Source organism: Manis javanica, chromosome 5 (genome assembly GCF_040802235.1).
Source record: "Manis javanica isolate MJ-LG chromosome 5, MJ_LKY, whole genome shotgun sequence".
Lineage (NCBI taxonomy): Eukaryota > Metazoa > Chordata > Mammalia > Pholidota > Manidae > Manis > Manis javanica.
In genome coordinates this window covers 79274825-79291425 of record NC_133160.1, presented here as the reverse complement: position 1 = coordinate 79291425, position 16601 = coordinate 79274825, and the positions used below count along the sequence as shown (strand labels likewise).

The following is a 16601-nucleotide window of genomic DNA, read 5'->3' as shown; positions in this document are numbered from 1 at the left end:
TGAGTGTGGCAAGAACAGCTACTGCCTAGTTTCTGAGGAATTCTTAAGTTCTCATGAAATTGTACTTTGAGACTCTTACTGGGCTGAGTTTGCTCTCCTCAGTCCTTGTCCTGCCGCAACAAAGAACTGAAGGGCAGAGATAAATACAGCAAAGTGGAGTGAAAGTTTTATTTGAATACTCCCCAAGGGAAGAGTGGGCAGTGTCACAGTAGACAGAGGCCCCGAACTTTTAGAGGAGGTCTATTTCATGGGTCCTAGCTGGAAGGTGCCTCTTCGATTGACAGGGTGAGGTCACTGATTGCTAGTTCTGGTGCGCATGTCTTTAATGCACACAGAAAAGTGGGGTGGAAGAGGGGGGCAAAACTGCAATTGTATTTTAATGAGATAACGATGAAGTATGGTTTGGCATTTCTTAGTTTTGTTGGACTGTGCCTAGTTGGGACCTGGTTGGGACCAGTTTGGCCTGGTCCCCCATAGGCAAGGAACTTAACTCCCTGCAAAACCTTTGTTGCCTTCAAGTGGGACCCTCTAAGTGGGCATTTTCCCCTGCTGCTCCTATCTTTCTACCTAAGACTTATTTAAAAGCTCTGATGTGAATTCTCAGGCATTATCCCAGAACACCATTTTTGCCAAGTCAGCTTGCACCTAAGCACTACAGGAAAGACATTCTTGTTGGAATCCAAGTCTTCCAAAAGGCGTAAATGTAACAATACATTGAGGCTTTGCAGAACTGGAAAACATTTACACTTTTTTTTGGTTAGGTGTTTGATTATTGAAATAATTACAATATTTAGAAGCCAGACATAATGTCTAGATAACATCATTTGCCTATTTGGGGTTTGAGCTGCATTCACATAAACACGGTTGAGAGAAAAATCTCATTTTAATTTTTCAGGTTTTTAAAAAACAAACTATGTGGATTTTACTTGCTTTTGGAAGTAAATACATACTTTCATATATCTTCAGGGGAGAGGACAGAAACATACCTCAAACAATGTTCTTTTAATAAACACTTCAGAATTTTTCACCTAGAATGAAACTTTTGGAAAAGGAATTGTGTTTTCTTCCTGATATCTCATGTATAACCATAGTTCCTAAAAAACTGCTTTGTTGTGATGAAAATGCAAACATATGTATTGCCTTTACTCCTCAAGCATTTATGACTTGGTATAAAAATTTGGAAAAGTGAACTTGTTTTATGGGCCTCTTTGTTGCTTAAAATTAGAATGAAACCCTATAATATCAGCTTGAGGTAAACCAGATTTGGTAAATTTTATGATTAATTTGCAAGGAGGGTTTAGAAGTTCAATGTAAAAGGAAATTTTCTTTATAAAATATATTACAAAGATTATAGAGGTCTTCAGTTAGAAAGAAAAACAAAATAATGTTTGCTAGCATTTTCACATAACTTTAGATAAATTAAAGAAAACATTCATGGACAACATATTTGATCTTTCACCAAACTTGTACTCTTGGCCATTTCCATTTTATAAATGAGAAAGTTAAGGGTTAGAGGGATTTAGGGATATGCTAGTATACCTGACCCTTGACCAACACAGAGATTAGAGGCACCTACTCCCATGTAGTTAAGATCCATATAAAACTATTGACTCCCCCAAAACTTACCTGGTAATAGCCTGCTGTTGACAGAAGCTTTACTGATAAAATAAAAAGTCAATTAACACATATTTTGTATATGTATTATATCTGTATTCCTATAATAAAATAAGCTAAGAAAATGTTTTTTCAAATAGTTGAAAATTTCAAAAAAGTCTTCCAATATATTGATTGAAAAAAAATTTGTATGTAAGTGGATATGTTTAGTTGAAACCCATTTTGTTCAAAGGTCAATGATAATTGGTAGGAAAGCTGGGTCTAGAGCTCCTAACAGGATGGCTTAAGGCAGTGGATTCAGCTTCAGCCAAATAATCATGTGAAAGCTTTTGAGTTGCTTAAGACTTCAGGTAAAGGTTAGAGTGAATGGGTCCGGGGACATTTTCCTGGCCGCAGTGCCAATTGAGGACTTAGCATAATGTTGGGCTATTGAGGGCAAGATGTTACTTTGACATTATCAATTTATGTGAGCGCTGTGCCACCTATTTAGCACATGGCATGTGGTAGTAAATGCTGGCTGAATGAATTAAGTTGGCTGATACCAAAGAGGTGAATAAATTCAGTTGGTAGAATATTCATAAACACAATGGAAAGAAAGAATTTTTAGGAAAAGAAGTATCGTTGACTTTATGCTCATCAAATATCCATGGATTACTTGATATGAAAGCAGAGACCCTGTGTGGATAAAGTGAAGATTCCCATGGCCAGGATCCTCACCTGAACCTAAACTACTTGATGATGTGACTGGCCTGCTGCTAGGCTACTGAAATAGATAGATAAAATTTTACTGGGGTGACACAGATAGATAATAAAAATACATAGTTTAATAGCCACTGGCCATCATGATTTTCTACACAGGATTTGAACCTAGATTGATTGCAAAGAAATGACTTAATTTTTCAGTTCCATCATCTCTGAAATGGGAAGACAACGAAATTCACTTATTCAATCATTTGTTCATTCATTTGTTCATTCATTTACTCACTCATTTATGAAACACCCACTATTCAGCATGATGATAAAGATTAAAGAGACAATAAATACAAGGTCAAGTATCTGGTGCAAAATGAATGCTCAATAAATGATAGCTATTAACTTTTTGTTGTGCCTCCTAGGATCTCAGTGCAACTTGTTAAATTAATGTGATTATGTGGCCAACCTGTACCATATCTACAACCTACTAGAATTCTGAGCAAGACTGGGTCACACTAACAACAGCAGCTCCTCACAAACCATGGGTTACAGAGCTTTCATCTGAGTGAAAGTTTACACCAGAATGTTAGGACCCTAATTTTTAAAGGCATTTTTTTTTTTAATTGACAGAGGAACCCTCAGCGAAAAAGTGAAATCATATTTTCTAAGTGTGCCATTCTTTGGCCACAGTTGATCTCTGAAAGGATACAAGATTTAGACTTCCTTTTTTTGACTTAGAAAACCTGGAACTAGCCCAAAGGTTCTTAGGGAAGTCATGAAGATCAAGCAAGCGGTGATTTGTATGATCTTTTGCAGGTTTCAGTTAAAAACATTTTCCTCCTTTTTCCTAGCGAAGAAACCACTGTGATAATCCTATTCTCTCAGCATACCCACTTTTATGCTAATGGGTTAAAATATAAGAGCAGTTACAACTCGGAACCCGTCAGTCTTGCTTTTTCATCCAGTAGTCTTCTCTTTGTTTAGCAGACCAGAAGGTGTGAGGGAGTGTTTGCTGCTAAGAAATGGGTTGCCGGTGATGCTGAGCTCCAAATAAACAAAGCATCCTTGATGGTTTTGTTATAAATAAGAAGTTCAAAACGAAGACTAACCTAGTTTTCTTTCTCCTGCTGCAATCCTATGCTCGGTCCACCGCCACCGTCGTCTGCAGAACGGCTACACACCTTTGCACCAGGCCGCCCAGCAGGGCCACACGCACATCATCAATGTCCTGCTGCAGCACGGGGCCAAGCCCAACGCCACCACCGCGGTAAGGCCGGCGCCGCTGCCCGCACCGCGCCGCGCCGCTTCCTCCTCTCCCGCCCTGAGTGCAGAGCACCCCCTTCAGGAAGCGCCCGCACTCCGGAAAGCCCAGGACCTCTGGGGAGCCTTTCCAGAGAGGAGCGTGACCTTCCCGGGGAGGGCTGCCGCTGGCCGGCCTCGGTGGCCCCTCGGGAGCGGGGGCGGCGCTGGGGGCGTTGGGCGGCGCTCCGCTCCAGCTGGCGCTCGGCCGCCAGCGCGGCGACCCCCCGCCCCCGCCCCGGCCCGGCCCGGCCTTCTGAAGGGGGCGCGCTTAGCGAGGCTGCTGGCTGAGACAAAGCTCTTTGGGATGTGGAGCCATTGAAATGTAAACTAAGCGGTGCAATTAAACAAACGGGGCTCCCGAGTGGCCGGGGCTGGAGCCTGGATCGCCTGCTTGTGTTGCACACTGAGCGCCGCTGTAGCTAGGACGTTACTGCGGTCCCAGCGGTAACAGCGTACCTGCAGCACGTGGCCTGGCCTCTGGGGAGTAAGTGAACTTCGTACTCGCTAATACTTTTTGGAGGCATCACCCTCAATGCGAGAGGTGCTTTCCTACGCACAATACAATGTTTGTAGAGATATTTGACAAACTTAGGGTTAAAGCGTCAAGTGATTCTTAGTAGAAAAAGCAGGCAGATGCAGCTCGTTGTGTTACTATGGCGACCCGGGCTCTGGTCTAAAGGAGTTACAAAGACAGATTCAGATGTAATGGTAAAAACTAGTGATTTTCCTAGGCTGTGCCTTGTTCTGGAAGGAAATGCTGGCTCATGCGGAGCAGCGGGTGAGCTCATTGGCTCACGTCCCTCCCCGTCCTTCTCTCAGTTTTCAGTCTCTCTCTCTCTCACTCTCTCCAGAATGGCAACACGGCCTTGGCGATTGCTAAGCGTCTGGGCTACATCTCGGTGGTGGACACCCTGAAGGTGGTCACTGAGGAGGTCACCACCACCACCACGGTGAGTAAAAGGGGCGGGTGGACTTCGGCGCTCTTGTCTGGGTTTTCAGGCCACATACTTTTTCACTTACAAAATGTTTTGAGCTTTTAGTTTTGAACTTCTTTTGGTGATAGTGATATACTGTAGGACATAACATAGAAGTTTGTAGACGAAGGACATTTACGCAACTAATACGGAGTGTTAGCTTTCTTGTCAACATAAATACATATAAAATGTGTGTATGAAAGTGATTTTATAATATTTAGTTTCTTTTTCTGCGACTTTTTTTTCCTGGCTCCACTGCCCTTTTGTATAGTTGGCTGTGACACCTACTGCTTGCTAAGTGGTAGGACACTCCGCAGCAAACTTGTGGTCTGAGCCAGGCAGTCACATCAAGCTCTGCAAAGACCCTGATCCTCCTAACACTGCGCTCCTTCCTGGGTCAAATGCATTCCCAGGAGAATAATTCTTCACTACATGTAAATAAATGATTATTATTTTTTATTCAAAAAAATTGAATGTGCTTCGTAGGTAAACAGTGTAAGGACAGAGCACATATTTAAAACTTCTTACTTTTGCTGTTTTGAATACAACTGCTGATTCTTTAGGCGAGAACAGTGATCAGGATAGGCCTTTGCCAGAGAAACTCTAGAAGAGTGAAGACCATGGTAATGAGTCATAATGCTCTTGTACCATTCAGCTGGAGCAAAGCTTAAGGGAGGCCGCCTGGGAGGGAGACTCACAGCTGAAAGCGGAGTGCTGTTCTCTTTACATTTCTTTAGTTATAGCTTGTTCCTTAAGCATGAACTCTTAAGAACAACTCTTTAATTTCTCTTTGTAAAGTAGGAAAACAGAGCCACAGTAGGACATCAGATATTCTTTAGATAACAAGATCAAATATCAACAAATAAAAAAAAATCTGAAGTTCTAGTAAATGTCCCAAGCTAGGAGTGATGCATATAGAGTTTTAGAACACTTGGTTCTTTTGATAGATGTAAGGAAAAGGAAGGCAATTTTGTTCTTAAGCTGACAGTAAGTCCCTGTTGACATGCATTGAGGTAGATGGAATTCAGTTAGTTTGACATGAAATTTTAAGTAGAGTGGAAGTATGATTTATTAATGAACTGCAAGACATAAACTGAATTTAGATGGAAGAAAATAGTACTGCTTGTTTTCTCAAGCAGAATCTTAAAACCTTTGGCCAGAGCACTGCAGTATTTTTAAAGATTTAAAGTAGAGCTTCAATAAATTATTACAAGGGGGGAGAAAAACAAGTCTTGTCATTATCTAGTATTATACTTCTGAGTCACAATATATGGCTGACTCTTAATGGCTTTTTATTGTATGATTTTTTTTATACCAGGAAAATCTTCATGTTAGGGACCTACATGTATATGTCTTTATTTGGCATCTTTGAAACAATGTGTATATCACAGATAAGTCAAGTCTTCAGTGGTAGATTGGCCAAACACATCTATTCTTAGAAGTCATGTTTTGTGTCACCTTCATTACCTTTTCCATACTTGGAATCATGTATATACAATTTTATCAAGTTAACACTAGGTGACAATCTTCTTTGCTGTCTTGACCTGCTTTTTCTTGGGTATAGAAGATGTGCTCAGTCCTGTGCTAAGTGCTGAGACTCATCAGAAGTGAGAACATCACTCTCCCCCACCAGCAGCTTACAGTTTAGTGGGAGTGGAGAATGAGACTTACATTTTGTAAGAAAGTAAATTCTTCAGCATCAACAAAGTGATAGAACTTACCTGTCCGATTTCAAAACAATACCAGGCTCATAAATATTACCTAGAGTAAATTACTTGATGTGCGTTTGGAAAGAGGAGCTTTTTAAATACTGTCACTAAACAGTTCAGATACCCTTCAGAAATCAGACACATGCTCATCTCCACCACATCTAGCTCCAGGCAGGTGTGAAAACCCTTAGAACACTCCATGCACTCTCTTCTTTTCTGGTAACCATTGTCCTCTATGCTGCCCAGCTGAGCACTGACCCAATGAAGACTGCTATACTTAGAAATCAAGTTTCTAGGTGAAAAGCCAAGAAATATAAAATATAATTGCTTGTCTTTCAGTTGGGATAAGAAGTCATTGCCCACATTAACTAAAGGAGCACCCCTTTATCTAAATGGGCAGTTTTATTGGCTGCCTCTGTTGCTGCTGCCCTGTTTTTACTTTCTGCCTCTCTTCAATTCTGAGTTTGTGTCTAGGATTCACATTTAGGTTGTCAGATTCTCAAGTCCATGTTCTTAACCACTCTCTGATATAACTGATCTTGGCTTTGCTTCAAGTAGCTTATCAGGGATCTGAAAGAAATTTTCTCACCTAATTTTCTATTTATAAAACCCACTTAAATAGTGTCCTTTATTGATTTTCAAAGAAGCGTCATATCCAATACCATTTTCTAAAGCTACTCATTCACTAAAAATAATGTGAAACTACTCATTGGTGATAGGCAGATAGCACAAGAGACAATTTAATAATTATGTAAAATTAATGAAATTAAATTTAGTGTGATTACCATTTAAATCGCACTAATGGTTGAACTACAGCTGCACAAATATCACATCAAATTTCACATCCCTGGATTCATACAATGTGCCCTATGAGCAGCTGTGTGAGTTATTGCCATCAAAGCAAGTTTCCTATGCTATTCCTCTCCAGAGTTCTTTACCCCAAAGGATGAATAAAATTGTGTAGAGAGAAGAGTATGGCCACAGTTTATAAAGGAAAAGCCACTGCTGCAGAAATTTCTGAGACATTTTGAAATCGTGGTTTGTTTCTTTAACCTTTGCTTTTCTAGCTTTACTTTGTGAGACCCAGCAGGGAATGTGAGAGAGTTTAGCATTCTCCCAGGATAGCAATCATTGTATGTTTGCCGGAATGGACACCAGAACAAGAGGGACACATTTCTGACAGTAGGAGCCAACAAGTTGAGTCTCCTAAGGCGGTTTGGAAGAACTGTGAGATAAAGACTCATCCCTCAACTTACTGATAGCTATCATCAATTATTTGTATTATTTGCACACTTTTTAAGTGGACACTAAGTTGTATGTAATCATTGATATGTAGAGCATAAATTCCTAAGCGACTAAAATAAAAATGATACTTTGTTTATATTAACACTTAAACACTGGGGAATTCTTGGACAAGCAGTTAAGGAAACGTAAATATTCAAAGTCCTAAATCTCATCTTATGCCAAAAGCCAGTTAAAATGGGAATCATAAAAATGGCACTGCATCAGGCAGAAAAAGACCAATACCAAATGATTTCCCTCATTTGAGTATAATAACGAAGCAAAACTGAAGGAACAAAATAGCAGCAGACTCACCGACTCCTAGAAGGTTACCAAAGGGGACAGTTAGGGAAGGCAGGTGGGGAGTGAGGGAGAAGGGGATTGTGGGGTATCATAATTAGTGCACATGGTGTGTGTGGGGTCACAGGGAAGACTGTAACTAAGAGAAGACAAGTAGGGATTCTGGCAACTTACTACACTGATGGACAGTGACTGCAATGGGGTATGGGGAGGAACTCAATAATAAGGGTGAATGTTATAATAACCACATTGTTTTTCTTGTGAAACCTTCTTAAAAGTATATATCAGTGATACCTTAATTTAAAAAAATGGCAGTGCAATATATACATATAAAGTCATTTGACACCTTTTGAGGCAGAATCAAGCTTTTTTTCTTTGAATATAGGTCCATTGATTAAAAGGCTAAGTTGTCATTCTTACACAAAGAATATCAGTAATACATACTAAATTGTGTGTGTGTGTATATATACATATATACACCACACAGTATCTATGTTTATATAATATTTATTCTGTGTATTATCTTAAAAGATATACTATACTTAGTGCAGAGCCTTTTAAACTTTTGATGTATTTTTTTTCCCAATCTGTCAAAATTGTCTCAAACATACCTGAGGAGTAGTTATTTTTGATGATTGGCTCAGGTTGAGACTTTCAAAGCCATTTACCTGAGTTTTTATAGAAAAATATTATTTACATCCTATTTACTTAAAAAAATTAATTTTAACATGTACAGTTGGCATAGATAGGTTGGGGAATAAGTTCAGCCTGTAAGTCTACTGATGGGAGCTGATGTGTATGGGCAGTAGGAGGTGACACACCCACTGAGACCCCTCATCGTGCTGTGGTGTCTTGGGAGTATCTGGTACAGTGGAGAAGGCTGGCCAGGGGATGGGCTAAGTGAAGGTCAGTTCAGTATGCTTTTTCTTTTGCATAGAACATACCAGATATCACCTACCATTTATAACACAGCAAGATAAGGACTTGTTTTACTTTCTACATCTTTCTCACATCTATATCTTTATCATAATATTATGATAAATATTAAAAACTCATTAAGTCTTCCATCTGTCATACTTTGCCATATTATCTGATTTAATTATATCCTATTAAATCCTATTCGTTTTGCCATATTATCTGATTTAATTATATCCTATTAAACTTGTGCACAAGGACTACTCATTTTAACTTTAAAAGTAGTTTCTAACCTTGACCCAGAACCTTAAGTTCTATAGCAACAGGAGATGCCCATGATCATCTACTTATGACCTTGTTTTCTGTGTACTAATCAGATGCAGTTGCCAATATCATATTTATTTAAAGACTTTATATAAAACCATATTATTGTTTTGATAATCAAGTTTTCAAAGGGTGCTTCATTTTCAAGGAAAATACGTACCCATTTCTCATAATATTACTCACGAGTAGTAAGACTTATTTGTTATCCATTCAGTGAGTATTTACTGATGGCCTTTTAAAGGTCAAGCATTGCATCATGTAAAATGTACACTATATTTATAACATTACAATATAGAGGGTTTTTTAGCATCTTCACAGAAAAATATCCAGGATGAATATTGTCACTACATGTTACTTTCTCTGTTGCCACAGATACTTGCTGATAATAACTTTGATAGTACTAAAACAGCAGTTCCACTCTTATAAGCTCAAAGAAGATATAGTCCCATTATCAGCATCTGAAAATATAAACTGAGAATTTCAGGCAATATAACTTAATGATTTAAAAATATTGCCATCAATTACTTTCAAATGAAGAAGCAGCCTCTTGTGGGAATGCTTCCCATGAAGAGTAGATATTCTAGAACATTTCAGCAAAAATGGATTTTCTGGTATAGTCTAATAGAGTAGCTATCCTTTCACATTTTTTAATCATTTCATTTACACTTGGATACTTTTTTAAAAGTTTCAAAAAAGTTAATAGGATGTTGTCCTATATTTTAAATGCAAATCATTTTTCTGCAGTGTATACACTTCCCTAAATATTGGGAAATGGGTTGCCAATTAGCTGTGCAGTAGACCCACCTGAGAAACTTTTAAAAATTACTCATAGCTGTGTCCTATCCTCAGGGATTCTGATTTAATTGGTCTGTGATTGGATCCAGCAACAATATTTTTTGAATTCCTCTAATTATTTTAATATGCAGCTAGAGTTGAAAACTATTAAAGTACATATATATACTTTAAAACTTTTAAAAAGAACATACATTATGTTCTTTAAAACTAAAAACTATTAAAGAACTATATAAAGAACATAGGTTATAATTTATCTGTGTTAAATCTATAAATTAATATTGACATAGTAATTAAGTGGTATAATAGTCTCTTTAAGCTTGTCCATTCAGCATATATTTAGTGACCACCTCTTCTCCAAAATTTTGGATGGATGCTGTTGTTTTTCCTACAGTGTTTAGTTTGTTTTTAGTGAAAAAGACATTTAAATTTCATAGGCAACATGCAAGAAGGTTGAATTTTCTACATTAGTCTTCTGCTGTGCCTTCATCTGGATAATGAGACTTCACTTTCTTGGTTTCTTCCCATTCTTTAACTGTGGTATCACCCAATAGAAAATCTACTTAGTCATTATGTAGATTTTAAGTGTATTTTGCAGAATTTTATGTCATTGATTTATTCAGTATATGTTTGAAAAGCACCCACCGTGTTTCAGGTTCTGTGGAAACAATCTTACCCTTTAATGACTCACACTCATATATGGGAGGCAGATAAGACACATACAGTTGTGTATGATGAGGTATACATAATGCTGTAGGAGCACATAACAGCAGATGAACAGTTAAATAAATTCATCGGGGAGGTCAGGGAATATTTCCCCAAGGAAGTTACATGGAATATGAGTTAAGAAAAGAGGGGAAGGAATATATGGAAGGACTCGAAAGTCTAAGAGAATGATGACCTGTCAACATGGTGTAGCGTGGAGTGAGAGAGAAGGCCTCCCTACCTCTTCTCACTCTATCACCAAGCTTCTCAGCTACTTGTTTGTTTTTTTTCCTAAAGAGAACAGGGAGCCACCAAAAGTTATATAGTATCACATGATGATATAATCAGTCCCTCTTAATTCACAGATATTATACATCATGTATATGTGAATATATTTTCAAGTTAATCTGTTGAATTTCTTTGTAAATATATTTGAAGTTTTCTACTGCTTTTGGAAAGAAAATAATTGGTGATAGGGTCATTGTAGCCATTCAAACATATTTAAAGACCTAGACAAACTATTTATTGTATTTTGGTGGCTTTGGTTAAAGATTTTACTCTAATTTCAAGAGTTCATTTTTTTTAAGTTTGCATAACAATACCAGTTAATACATTTAATACATTTTCAATGCAGAAACCACAGTTATGAACTTGAGACTCAACTGTCTTTAGGCGATATTTAAAGTCATGAAATTTGGATTTTTATTTATTTTTTTATCACTCTGGTATCCCTGGTGTCTAAAGCAGTGCCTGGGATGCAGTAGGCACTCAGAATGTTTCTTGAGGGCCCAAATGACTAAAACGTTCAGAAGTCCTTCATTTTTAAGATTAATTTAATATTGAATAATAATTATAATAATAAATTATGCTAGCTAATATCGATTGGGTACTAACATATGCTAAGCACTGTTCCTGAGCTCTTATTTCATGTAATCTTCATAACAGTTTTATGAAGTAATGTTATTATTCCACTTTGCAGTTGAGGAAATTGAGGCACAGAGATGAGGAAATTTGCTAAGCCTCTTAGCTAATAAATGGTGAAGTTAGAGTTTGAACCCAGGCAGACTGACTCCAGAGCCTGGTGTCTTAATGTTCCATTGTACGTCAGGCCTAGAAGGCAGTGGGTTTGACAATTGTAGAATGCTGGTGTGGATGGCCAATAAGCAACAAACCAGAATTGTAGACCAGTGAGATACTATGAGGGTGACTGATTCTCTGCTGTTGATCCTCAAGTCCCAGAAGAGATCCATCATATTTTCTGTCTAAATAGTTTGTCTTTCACATTGTTTATAACTTCTTCCCAATGGCTTGGCTTTGTTTTTTAAATAAATTACATATGTTCATTGCTTCTTTTTAAAGCTTTTCTGGAGGCTACTTAGTTCATTTTAGGGGAGCTCTGAAAATAATAATCTGCTTTCTTAATGTGATTATTAATGCCATTGCTAAAGAATTTGTTTTTCAAATGGGAACTCTACTGAACTTTCTCTTGTACAACTTCACTGGAGTAAATGATCATTTCTTCAGGAAAACACAAGCGAGTTTCCATGAAAGAGAATAAGCCTCCAAAATATACATATGGAAGAGATGGAATGCTCAGGGCCTGATGGCTTGCTGATGCTGAGTATGTCCTTTTCTGTGATTCTCTTGATCTTCTGTTTAGTTTTGTTTTTAGCTTGAGCATTAATTTTTTTTCTCTCTAGACTATCACTGAAAAACACAAGCTAAATGTGCCTGAGACGATGACGGAGGTTCTTGATGTTTCTGATGAAGAGGGTAAGACTTTTGTTCTGTGACATCTGTCACGGTCTGACACAGGAAGCCATACTTTTTTTTTTTTCAGGGACTAAGCTGGTACAGTAGGTGTGGATGGCAGCATCTTAACATTTAAAGTCAGGATATTTGTTCCAATACATTTACTGTTGCCATTTGGGGGAGGGAGAATTCTTCTTAGTATATATTCAACTGGTATTATCTTTAATGTCTTACTAAGATAAGACCAAAAGAGGATAAAAAAGAAACTAGAAACTGGCCATCTGTTAAAATATCTACTTGATAATATGATTATTATTAATATATTTTTTTAATTATGTTAAAATACTTTTTTTATTAACATGCCTTTAAAGACTTTAAAGTATACTTTATCAGTGGTATATTGAGAAATCTCTGTTTCTGGTTGGCTCCAAAGTACAGAATATATTTTAAGTCTAGAGGAAAACAGACTTAGAGAAGGCTAAAAAGAGTACAGCAGTAAGTCATATAAATTCAACATAAGAATTTGATTCTTTAAGTCAAAAATATGCCCTCTGTAGTTTTAGCGTTGATAAAAATTATCTAAGACAATGGATCTCAAAGTCCTGCGAAGCCTGTGGCCATAGAAGGAGCACGAGGGCCTGCCGAGGGTGGAGCTGGGGCACCATGCTGGGGGTCCTTCCCTACCTCTCCAACTAGATGAGCTTGACTCTTCCTGAACAACAAAAATAAATCTACTAAAAAAATCATGAACACGGTACATAAAGCATGCAACCAAATTTCAGTAGTGGAGCAATTGGTCAAGTGTACGTGTTTGAAAATTGCTGCTATATATTTATATATGTACATGTCACATGTGTATGTTGGAAAAATTATTGCCATGAAGGTTGATGCCAATTAGGCCCAATACAATTGTTTTTTATGGAGAAATAGTAAAGCTAACTCTTTAGTTTCTTCAAATTATAGTCATAAGGTGAAACTTTACATTGAGATGTCCTTATTTGGAACCAATTTGTTAGTTTACCTATTGGTAATAGGCATTGAGTTGTCTCAGCTTTTATAAGAACTTACGACAAGAACAAGCAAATGTTGGGTCAATGTATTATTGTGAATAAATTAAATGGCATAGCCAAAGCTAACAGTTCCAAGTATTTATTATAATAATTCTCTATTCCAGTCTAATACTTGTCAACTTGGTTGCATTCATATATGTACACCATATTTTGTTTTGTGGAATCATCTTTCTTATCTTCACTTATATGTTGAACAGCTTTTAAACAGTTTGGTGACCACTCTATTGATGGGGAAGCACTTAGTGATTCAGGTATCTTTAGAAGAAACTGTTGGAGTGAAAGCTTTTCTTTGTCTGTAATTTTTCTTAACTAGATAGAAGCAACTTGCTTAATATTTCAATCTGGATGCCTACTACTAATCTGTTTCTTTTGAAATAGCATGGACAGAATTGTGTTTGTGTACCTTTGAGTGTGTGATTTATTAACTTGGAAGCTTAAAGCCAGGAATTGCTTATACTATTAATGATTTTGCTACTATTATTGACACCTATTAACATAGTTAAATTGCCTAGTGAACATTATATAAATAATGTTCCAAAACTAATATCTCTTCTTAAAATACAAGTTTAGAGAAAAAATAATTCTTTGATAAGTTGACTTTGTGCTAGCATGAACATATTAATAGCTAAGTCAGTCTCCTTAAACTGAATATAGTTTATTTCATTTTTGAATGAAGATACATCTTAGATGTGGTTAAAAATAAATCAGTAGTTACATGATTTTTTTTTTAAGGTAGGAGTAAAGATAACATAACCTTTAGAAAGTATTTAGGGGGAGTTTTGGCATATAGGGAAAAAAGAATAATATAAAATACTCTACCTAGCAAGAGAGAGTTGAGGAGGAGTGTGGCAAGGTCCTCGGGTAGGAAAGTACAGAGTGGCAAAAAGGTCATTCAGTATGGCTGGAGCATTAGGACTCCACTTTAATGCTTTGTTGTGGAATGTTTGAATTCCTAACTGAAAAGTCTCGGAAATTAAGATATGTTAAATATTTCAATTAATGATTGAAACAAGTCTGTTTTTCTTATAAAGATTAAACTAGCAGTGATGAACTGATGGAGAGTTATTAGGAAGAAACTGGAAGGAAGGAGATATCTCAGGGAAGAGAAGGCATTTACTGGACATCTACAGTGCTGGGCGCAGTGTTGCAGTTAGTCCCCACAGCATCCACATGAGATAGGCTATGCTATGCATTTCCCCTCATTTTTTTTTTTTTCGGGTGAGGAGACTAAGGCTTAAATTCATTCAGTAGTTTGTTCAGTGGCACACAAGTATTAAGTGGTGGATATGGAATCAAACCTAGTATGAAAGTTGTTGTAATAGCTCAGCCATAATATAAATAAGTCCTAATGGAGTGACTTGGCAGAGAAATGGAAGGAAAAGATGGAAGTGGAAATTCAGTCTAAGAGTATTCTGCAATGCAGATTGAGATAAAGGTGTAAATATAGTCATAATCCTCTACATCTTCATCGATCATGAGCTGGTCCCTGTCTTTGCTGCCTCAGCTCCACAGCTCTTACAGGGTGGGGCTCAGGGATGTAACTACTAATGCCTGTAGAAATGTCACCCATGTATCCCATATACTCAAAGATTTGTGAGTGGATGTTGTGTGCAAGCTTGCACACTGTTTCTCTGGAATGCTATGTACTAATAACCAGGAGAACTCCAGAATGGCTGAGTGTTGAGATGAAATGCAGAGGCACCATCTGTCTTCTCCTTTTGACTCTACACACTTTGTACACACTTCTGCTGCAAACACTTGACACCTAGTGGGGCTCCTCACCTCAGGTCTCAGTACTTTCCCACTTCTCAGCAGGAGTGCTACTTGTTTGGGAGGGAGTGGGCTCAGTGATATGTCAGAGAATCTCTTTCTTGCCAGCAGTCAGAAGAGTTTCCAGGATAGAGAGTCCTTGTGACCATCCCCCTTTATCCTAATTTATTCCCATGTTCTTGACCTCACTGTCTTATAGAGTCTGGTCATGGCTAAATGTGCTGCTATCACTGAGGAATCTTGTAGTTTCCAGGTATCAAAGCATAACTGTTGATTTATAAGTTACTTCAACAAATGAGGTTGAAATAATATTTAATTATAGGAATGAGGTACATTCCTTCAAGTTTTCCCTTACATAGGTTACTGGGCTTAAAGTGTGTGATTAGTGCCCGTAAAGAGTCATCAAAAACAGTTTATCTCAACTATATTACTCCTTCATCCCAACATATTAATAATATATAGAGCATTTCTGGGAATGAGGTATTATTCATTGAGTGATCTCAAATCTGTATTTTTGAAAGCACTCTATTCCAGTTGATGGACAGGGAATTTTTCCTCACCATTTAGACTTCCAAATGTGAGCTACAACACCTAGTCATCTCTTTCTGCCATCACTTAATTACTTAATTCATTTTTTTCCCCTGTCCTTCACCTTGGGAAGCCATCTAGTTTCCAACAAAACATCCTTTTCATGTTCTGTAATGTTTTTCAAATTAAGTTCCAGGTTGTTTATTAAAATGCCACAATCTGCTCACTTCCTTCTAATGTTCATTCCCCAATATATACATCTTGTTAATCTTATAACTTGGATTACTCCACTTAATATATTTCATATTTGTTTTAGAGCAGTAGACATTCTTAGCGTATTGCCAATTTCATGCAGAGACAATGCTGGGTATTATGTACAAAATTATTGAAGCTACATACAGAAGCTAAGTAGTCTATATATTATACTTTTGTTAAGTAATATAAGGTATAAACCAGCTATTGTGATAAAGAAATGAGTAAATAAAATTGATATTAAAAGAATTACAATTCAGGTAATTCTTTTTTTCTTGGTGATAGGAAAATGAGTCAAATTTTGTTTCTCTGCTTTAGCACTTTTTAATTGCATGTTTTGCTTTCTTCCAGTGTGCAGTGATGTCAGTGTGATGATGCTGATGTTTTTCACAGTCATAATCATATTTTGTAGTTAATGTTACATTCAACAAATAATTCTTTCTCCAACTTCCTCTGATTGCTTCAAGGTGATGACACAATGACCGGTGATGGGGGAGAATACCTCAGGCCTGAGGATCTCAAAGAACTGGGTGATGACTCTCTACCCAGCAGTCAGTTCCTGGATGGTATGAACTACCTGCGATACAGCTTGGAGGGAGGACGCTCTGACAGGTATTCAT

General features: G+C 37.4%; 1 protein-coding gene across 21 annotated transcripts in view; it reads left to right on the top strand.

Moving 5' to 3' along the window:
* The window catches only part of ANK2 (ankyrin 2), a 351461-nt gene that overhangs the window by 263599 nt on the left and 71261 nt on the right, over positions 1-16601 (top strand). For 16 of the 21 annotated variants that reach the window (XM_037001140.2, XM_073237157.1, XM_037001145.2 and 13 more), the window contains 4 exons: positions 3476-3574; positions 4461-4559; positions 12310-12382; positions 16449-16593. In XM_037001140.2, the coding sequence (XP_036857035.2) occupies positions 3476-3574; positions 4461-4559; positions 12310-12382; positions 16449-16593 (416 nt within the window). Of the gene's footprint in view, positions 1-3475; positions 3575-4460; positions 4560-12309; positions 12383-13628; positions 13683-16448; positions 16594-16601 lie in introns of all 21 variants that reach the window. The other 5 variants (XM_073237146.1, XM_073237147.1, XM_073237145.1 and 2 more) reach the window with 1 other exon arrangement.